This window comes from Tupaia chinensis, unplaced genomic scaffold, assembly GCF_000334495.1.
Source record: "Tupaia chinensis unplaced genomic scaffold, TupChi_1.0 Scaffold000274_1, whole genome shotgun sequence".
NCBI classification, from domain to species: Eukaryota; Metazoa; Chordata; class Mammalia; order Scandentia; family Tupaiidae; genus Tupaia; species Tupaia belangeri.
Genome location: NW_006159756.1, coordinates 1,426,920 through 1,435,598, shown reverse-complemented (window position 1 = coordinate 1,435,598; position 8,679 = coordinate 1,426,920). Strand labels below are relative to the sequence as shown.

General features: G+C 50.1%; 2 protein-coding genes across 2 annotated transcripts in view; both read right to left on the bottom strand.

Moving 5' to 3' along the window:
- Positions 1–5,484, bottom strand: part of LOC102470702 (beta-galactosidase-1-like protein 2) — a gene marked incomplete at its 5' end in the record, with an annotated part of 27,279 nt that extends 21,795 nt beyond the window's left edge. Inside the window, 4 exons of the mRNA XM_006149994.3 lie at positions 313–408; positions 1,392–1,460; positions 5,075–5,263; positions 5,408–5,484. Coding sequence (XP_006150056.1) covers positions 313–408; positions 1,392–1,460; positions 5,075–5,263; positions 5,408–5,484 — 431 coding nt within the window. The remainder of the gene's footprint in view (positions 1–312; positions 409–1,391; positions 1,461–5,074; positions 5,264–5,407) is intronic.
- A 266-nt stretch (positions 5,485–5,750) lies between these two features.
- LOC102470279 (uncharacterized) overlaps positions 5,751–8,679 on the bottom strand; it is a 7,722-nt gene continuing 4,793 nt past the window's right edge. The window contains exons 3-5 of the mRNA XM_006149993.1: positions 7,484–7,878; positions 7,179–7,318; positions 5,751–5,812 (exon numbers count right to left, since the gene is read on the bottom strand). Coding sequence (XP_006150055.1) covers positions 5,760–5,812; positions 7,179–7,318; positions 7,484–7,878 — 588 coding nt within the window. The 3' untranslated portion in view covers positions 5,751–5,759. The remainder of the gene's footprint in view (positions 5,813–7,178; positions 7,319–7,483; positions 7,879–8,679) is intronic.

Here is an 8,679-nt window from a genome sequence, read left to right as displayed (position 1 = left end):
GCGGCGTGACCATCCCCCCTGGGGGGTGATTTCTCGCTTTCTGTCTCTATGTCTCTCTCTGTCTGTCTGGCGAGCGCACGCGCCATATAGCGAAAACCTCAAAAAAAAAAAATGAAGAAAGATTGTGGTGTGACCACACCCCATTGGGGAGAATGCCTTCTCTCTTTCTCTCTCTCTCTCTCTCAAACACATACACCCCCTGGCAATAAAAAGAGAAAAAAAAAAAAAAGACAAAGCAGACACCTCGCTCTAACTGGCATTTGAGCATGCTTGTGGGCAGTCACAGCCAGGAGCCCTCGGAGCACAACTCACCTGGGCAAACCTCCGAGGTCTAAGTCGCTGCCGATGTAGGGACCTGGACACAGAATGACCCAGAGTCCCACGTCCGAGGCTATGGCCAGAAAGGTCCTAGGAAGCCAATAACAATGATACCTTATGAGAAGCTCAGACCTGGGATCGTGCGGTCCCTCTCCTTGCTTTCTCCTTAGTTGGCTTGAGTGACACTCCCAGCCTGGCCCCCAAAAGTTCATGCAGGAGACATGACCCAGGGGGACAAGGGCCCAGGTCTCAGGCAGAAACGGGCTCTGTCAAGCCACTACAGAGAAGGACATAGAAGTCAAAGTCCTGAAATCCTAAATCTAACTCCAGCCTTCCCGCCTGAATGTATCCCTGCCCTGTGCCTTCTCAGAGGCTTACGCCACCATCCAGGAGGCCACTGCAGGCAGAAACCCACAAGTCATCGTCGCTCCTCCTTCCTCCTCACCCTTACTGTGAGTCAGGCACCAAATCATGTCTATTCCCTCTCCTGACCATTTCCAAACTTTAACTTCTTCTGCGCCCACCCTGCTTCCCACTCATTCACCATGGTCTTCCCTGGGCTCTTCCCTAGTTAGAGCTATCTAGCCTGAGGATATGGTATTTGCCGCCCTCTCTGCAGAAAATCCTTCTCAAAAGCACACAAGTGTTTTATTCTGTTGTGCATTTTGCTCATCTCCAGCACCAAAGACAATGTCTGAACTGCAGAGGGTGGTAAATACACGTGTCTGAATAAAGAGGGCCTCTGTTCAGGCACGTCTGAGAAACTATAAACCATAGCTGAGAAAGCTCCCCCTCTACCTGAACAGGCGACTCTTCATGATAGACCGGAACTGCAGAGCTCTGCAAGAGCAGTTTCTACACCACACTGCGTACTAATAAAGTAAGGCACTATGGTCTACACTCCACTGTAAATAACCAACCACTGGCTCAGGGGGCTTCAGTCCAGGAAACGGAATCAGAGCTTCCTGATGGTTTTCAAAGCAAAGAGTAGGGCACCCCCAACTGCTTCATCTGACCTCACAATCAAAGCCCTGTCTCTGAGCCACAGAATCACTTTCAGCACGAACACAGACCTGAGATCCAAGTCTACAGTGAAATGGAACTGGCCCTTGTTTGGTTCATGAAGGTTCCAGGGAACATGCCTGCAATGGGGGGAAAAGAGAAACGTAAGAACCTCACTCCTTACATAACCTGATTCCTCATTGATTCTTCCCATTTTAAGACAGCAATTTCACTAAAGTCCGTTATCTCCACCATGACAGAGGATAAAGATTTCAATGGCCAAATCCCTACATGTGCTCTATGTATTGTCTTCAATTTTTCCCTCCTCTATGCCCAGCAGAGGTCCAAGCAGCCAATGTTTCCCATGACTCTGGACTTCAGGTAAGATGGGTGTATATGTAACATCCTCAGAGTACAGCTACAAAAAAATTTTTTTTCTTTTTTTTTTCCCGGAGAGGTGTTTTGCTATAGTGCGCGTTCGCTCGCCAGAAAGACAGACAGAGACAGAGAGACAGAAAGAGAGAAATCACCTCCCAGGGGGGATGGCCATACCGCAATCCCTTCTCCTTCATTCTCCTCTTGGGATCTTGGGCACGCACACACACGTGCCCGGCATGAGTTTAAGCCACTGGGTCCAGGACTCGAACCGCAGTCAACTACATGGGAATCCAGCGACATAGCCATTACACTAACTGCTGGTCCCGCTACAAAAAATTTTTAAATGCACATGAAGACATATGAAAAATTAAATCTATATTTATAATGGCCAAAAATAATTAACTCTAACAAAAAAAGAAAGCTGAGAAGTTTATAGTACTGCATTATACAATATTATTTAAATGAATAAGATAAATTCCAGCAACCAATAACATAAGATTCCTAATGCCCAGCATCAATGGGAAAAATTATTAGGCAAGCAAAGAAACAGGAAAATATGACCCATAATAAATATCAATAAACCAGAGGCCAGCAGATGGCATAATGGTTATGTCACTGGACTCCCACATGGCTGACTATCATTCAAGTCTTAGACCTGGTGACCTAAAACTCACTTTGGGTGCATATGCTTGAGGGCCCACAACCCAAGAGGAGAATGGAGGAGAAGGGATTGTGGTGTGGCCATCCCCTCTTTGGGAGGATGGGGGTGATTTCTCACTTTATGTCTCTCTCTCTCTCTGGTGAGTGCACATGCCCTGTAGCAAAAATCTCTCCCTCTAAAAATAAAAATCAACAAATCACCAGTAGGACTTTAAATAAAACTATATCATAGCATATTAATATTAAATATCTGAAAAACAATGAAAAAGAAAAATCTTGAAAAGAAAAAATTGCCACAAAATGTATCCCCTTGCCTGAGAGACACAGAGAGTGGGAGAGGAGGGGAGAGAGCAACCCCAGTGGGAGAGGGCCACACCACATTCCCTCCTTCTCTGCTCCCTCCTATTTGGATTCTGGGCACATATGCACACGTGCCGAGTGGGTTTCAAGCCACCAAGTCTGGGACTTGAACCATGCAGTTGGCCATGTGGGATCTAGTTGCCTTAACCACATCGCCATAGGCTGGCTCCTGCAGTATTTTTGTTGTTGTTGTTGGTAAGAAGAAACCAGGCAAAGGCTTAGAAGCACAAATCTAGCATCCGTCATAATCAAATTTGCCGGCTTCCGGGCGGCAGTGGGATCACAGAACCTGCGAAATGTACGTGTCATGATGGGAAGGAGAGCAGGGAGGTGTGACGTCTGGGTTCCAGCCAAGGGCTTCGAGGGCAGTGCAGAGGAAGCAGGGATCAACTCTGAAATGCTGGAGGTTTCTGACACAAGATTAGAGGACATGGGGATTAACTAAGGTTAGTTTAGCAACCACCTCCCTGAAAGTTGCTGGGTATAGTAAAAAGTCTGGGGGTGTCATTGGTGAGAAAGCAAGGAGAGGACAATGACGCTGTTTTATGTCTGCCACCCGGGAAAACCGTGCTTCCTGTTCACTTTCCACCTGGCTTTATCTACGTCCGCCTTGCACACCAGAAATGTTGGGGCTGGTTCTTTCTGTCCGAGCTGGTTTTCTTTTCTTTTTTTCTTTTGTTTTCGTGGTAGGGTACATGTGCTCATCAGAGAGGGAAAGTGAGAAATCACTCCCCAGGGGGATGGCCACACCACAATCACTTCTTCTCCACTCTTGTCTTGGGACTTGGGGCATACAGGCATACGTGCCCAGTGTGATTTTCAAGCTGGTGAGTCCAGGAATCACAGCCAGGTCAGCTATGTGGGATTCAGCAGCCTTAACCGTCACGCCACCTGCTGGCCTGATATTTTACTTTTCTAAGCAAGCAGAGGAGAAACAAAGAAGATACTTGGCAGTCCTATTCAGACCACAAGTGTTTTATGAAAACAAAAAATTTTTTGGAGAGGTTTTTGCTATGGGGCGCATGTGCTTGCCTGAACGACAGAGAGAAACAGAGAGACAGAAAGTGAGAAATCACCCCCCAGGGGGATGGCCACACCACAATCCCTTCTCCTCCCTTCTCCTCTAGGGATCTTGAGCATGCATGCACATGTGCCTGACGTGAGTTCAAGCCACTGGGTCTGGAACTCAAACCGCAGTCGACGACATGGGAGTCCAGCAACATAGCCATTACGCCAACTGCTGGTCCCAGTGTTATGAAATTTTAATAGTCCAGGTTATTACTGTCAGCGCATCACTGCTACATAAAAGCAATGAAACAATAAGGGAAAAAAGAGAGAAAATTACAAATAAAAAGTACTATGGTATAATAATTTAGGAGGAAATTGTTTAAAACAGCATCTGCCATCACTTATCAAATTAAATTTCAAATGTTTTTCTTCTAAACCGTATTTTAAAAAATCAAACCATTTGAAAAGAAGACACAACTAAAACCAAATATCGAAGCAATAATAGATAAGCAATTTCTAAGCTTAAAAGGATAGAGAGAATTTCTTATTTTCTTTTTTTTATTTCAGCTTCTAGAACAAAGATGATTACCTGCCAGGCTTAATTCTCAGTGAAACTCATTTCTGGTTTTTGGTTTTTGGGTTTTTTTTTGTTGTTTTTTGGGGGTTTTTTTTGAGAGGTTTTTGCTATAGGGTGTGTGTGCTCACAAGAAAGACAGAGAGAGACAGAGAGAAAGAAAGTGAGAAATCACCCTGAAGGGGAGTTGGCCACGCCACAATTTCTTTCCTCCCTTATCCTCTTGGGAGCTTGAGCACGCAAGTACACGTGCCTGTGATAAGTTTAAGCCACGGGGTCCAGGACTCGAACCGTGGTTGACTACATGGGAGTCCAGCAACATAGCCATTACACCAATCGCTGGTCCCAGTGAAACTCATCTTCAAAGACAAGATTTTTCTAGAGCATTATCATATCCTGGGACTCACGGCCTGCTGCTGTGACCCCTGTGGCAGGTGGAGATACCAGAGGAAGCCTGAGGCCAGCTGCCCCAGTAGTTGTCTTCGGTAGATTGGGACCTGCTGGGCTGCAGCCACCTGTATGTGCCACTGTCACTGAAGGTAGAAATCAGTCCAGGCCACAGTGACCCTGTTAGGCCTTTCAAAGGAACTGGAGCAGGCCCTACTTAGGGAGCGTCTCAGAACATCAAAGCAGGCCCGACTCAGGGAGTGTCTCAGGCATCCTAAGAACCACCAAGAAAGGACTGAAAGAGCCAGCCTTAGACTGGCCTCATCGAGTGTCAGAGCTAGGATTCAAACTAAGAGTCGTGGAAGGATGGCAAGAGCCAGCACTCACGTGGTGAGGGTGTTGAAGCCGCAGGCCTTCAGCTTCAGCAAGCGGTCCCTCCAATACTGCCGGGAGTAGTGAATGGTGCCCGCCACGATCAGGAACGGAAAGCCTTCCAGTGTGAAGCTGGAGCCCTGGACTTTCAGACCCTCCTTGCGGTTCTTCAGGGCGGAGGGGGTCAGGTGAGTCTGATTAATCCTGCAGGGCAGCAGAAGTACACGAAGTCCTGAGACAGTGTCACGAGATAGGCCGGACGGGCAGATCAGAACCTTTCCCTCAGGGCCCCCGGGCAGAGTGCCAGTGCAAAGTCAGGTGTCCCCAGGCCTTCCCTCTCCAACACACCTGGGCCAGGGCTTAGGGTCGAGCTGTGCCTCCACCGCAGGCAAGGCCGAAGACAGACACAGGATGCACTGTAGTTTTTTTCATGCTGGGGCAGGACAGAGGGAGGTCAGGGAAGGGAGGAGGTGGCCTGGGGCTCACAGAGACCTCGGCCTTTGGGAGTGGAGAGAGCATGGACATGGCCCATCTAGAAGGCAGGATCTATTCCTCCATTGTATATATTTTTTATTTAAACCTTCATTTATTTATTTATCTACTTATTTGTTGTGATTTTCAAGCCAACAGGTCCAGTACTCGAACCGCAGTCGGCCACGTGGGAATCCAGCGTCTTAACCACCACACCACATGCTGGCCCCTATTCCTCATTGTTGTGCCGCCGGCAATCCTGATGGCATTCCAAGGCCATGTCTGCTGAGTGGAGAGAGAAAAGCCTCATAGAAGAATCTCCTGCCAAATTACAGGTTTCCAGACGCTAGAGACGTTTCAGAGAAGACCAGGCTTCAGTCAAAGAACGGTTTCAGTAAGCAGCAGAAAGCAACCCCTGGAAAACCAGCCCAGGCCACTGGGCTAATGACCACGGGATGGAGTCTGGTTTGCTGCCGAGCAGGGAAGCCTGACTAAGAGGTAGAGGGGATTTCTCTATGGGGGGGGGGCTATGCTCCTCCCCAACTCAATTGTCACTTCTCTGCCCAGGATGCCACCCCAGGGCCCCCAGGACACGCCTATGGTTTGGGCGGCCAGGGATGTTCTTCACGCTGCTCCACTGGTACAAATGCTCTATGTTTATTACAAATTCCATATAGAGCAGGCCCCAGGGCCTTGTGGTTAAATCCCACAGGGCTTCTGGAGGCAGCTGGAATCCCAGCCAGCAGTGTGAAAGACAGGACAGGAAAATACATACATACATACATACATATATAAATAAATAAATAAAGGGGACAGGTAGGTGCCGTGGTGGTTAAGGTGCTGGACACTCCCACATGGTGAACCACGGTTTGAGTCCCAGACCTGGTGGCTTGCTTTCTCACTTTCTCTCTTTCTCTGTGTGTGTCTCTCTGGTCAAATTAAAATAAATGAATGAATAAATAAAATTAAAAAAAAAAAAAAGACAGGACAGGTTGGGTGAGTGCCCTCAAAATCCTCACAGGATGGAGGAAAAGAGAAGGGACCGCAGCGGGACCACTTCTATCCAGGCAGGGGTGGAGCCTCTCTCCGTCTCTCATCTCTCTCTGGAGAACACGTGCCCTCTGGAGCACTGAAGGGGTGCCCAGGGTGTGTGGTGAGGCAAGCCAGGTGGGCAGCATGATCTAGACAGGCGGCAGACTTGTATCTTCACCCAGAGAAGGTTCTGCACCAGAGTGGCTGCTTGACAAATGGTTTGTGCCTTTTGTATTAACCTCGTAAAGAGCTGCAGCGCTTGCCAGACAGGCAGAGAGAGGGCGAAAGCACCCTCCCATAGCTCGCCTCCTCCATCTCTCTGTTAGGATTTGGGACACCGCACATGGGCCCGCCTGTTTTGGAAGCCCCCGGGATTCCAACCGCAGTCTTCCAGGGGGGATTCCATTCCCTTAACTACCAGGCCTAATCATGTTTTTTGAGCCATGCCTGTGCCGCCAGAACAGTGGGGCGGTCTCTGCGGTCTCTGGGAGTCTCGGCTTTCCCTGGGACTTCACCAGAACTACTCTGGGCCCGTGTGAGGAAGGGCTTGGGGTGGCAGAAACTCGCGACATCACAAGAGAAAGACTGGGGGCCGAGGAGCCAACAAAACAGAGACCTGGAGAGGCTGGCGCCCCGCTGTCACTGTCGGTGCAGGCCTGGGCGAGGGAGGGACGCGGGGGCAGCGGTTCCGAGGAGCGCGGGGCTGCGGAGAGTCCCCGCAGACGTCCGGAAGAAGACAGAGACCCTCGACGGTACCTGCAGGGAGAGTCCAGCCAGAAAGTCCCACATACAAGGTGACATCCCTAAAACCCTGCTCCAGTGGAGGGCCGGCAGTGCGCGAGGCGCCCAGGGCTCCCGGGAGCGTCGCGGGGCAGCGCCACCCTCCGCCCCTGCCCCGCCCTCATCCCCCACCCCGCGCACCTGTTCTCCAGCCGCCTGGCGGGTCGGCCTCCACCCGCCTGGGGCAGAACTGGCGAATCTCGTCTGCAGGCGCCCTGGGGACTGCGGAGGCGAGTACCAACCCTGCAGCGCGCGGCTGGCTCCAGTCTGCCCCGGGGACTTTGGCCAAGGACCACAGTCACCAGCGTCGAGTGTGAGGTCGCTGAGAGCCCGCCGTGTGCACGGCGTGGGCCCGCGGCTCCCCGCGCCCGGCCGGGATCAGCGAGCTGAATCCACTCCACAGGGCCCACAGGGTCCTCTCTGCAGCCGCGACGGCGCTCGCAGCGCAACCTGTCGGTCTGTTCCCAGGCGCTAGGGGCTCGCTCGCCAGGCGCTGAGGACTGGTTAGACCAGGACAGCCCGCCACCCTTATCAGTCTGGGGAAGGAAACTTCAGGGAGTTGCAGCTGCCCGCCTGGAGCAGCAGGCTCGTCCCCTCCACCTGCTTGCAGGAGCAAGCTGCTCCCTTGATTCAGCCTGGAGTGGGAGCCAAAGCTGGTCTCCAGGACGCTGGCCCCTTGTCGCCCCAGACCTAACTCCTGGCGGGTTTGAACACACCCTCCAAGCACTTTTAACAAATACAGCCTTTTGGGTGAGTGTGCAGGGACACCTCATTTCCATCTGCATTCCCTGTGACAAGTGATGCTAGACACCTTTCAATGTGGGTGGAGGGACTTTGAGAAGTTCATGGAAAATGGGATTAAAGTTTATTTTGGTGAAAACATTTTAAAACCCAGGCATAGCTTTTTCATAATGTGCATTTTCCATAAACTTTTTGAAGACCCCACCTCATATATTCTTTTATCCGTTTTCTAGCTGAATTGTTCCTCATTAGGGATACCAGAGCTCATTACATTTTCTAAATAGCACTTGATTCCTGGCGGTGGTTTGCAAGCACTGCTCATCTGCAAGATCTGACATGCGGCCTTTCACGGCACCTTTCCCTAGCCCTAGTCCAGCTCATCTTCCCGCCCTCTTCCTCGGTCTCCTGCCGAAGACAGACTTGTGGTTTTAACCAAATCTGACTGGTCAGCATTTCCTCTTATGGGCCATGCTTTTGGTATTACATTTTACAATTTAACTCTTTAGCTAGCTCTAGATCCGGAAGACTTTATCTTACATTTTTTCCCTTAAAGTTTTTTTTTTTTTTTTTTTGGTAGGTTTTTATCTTTGGGCAAA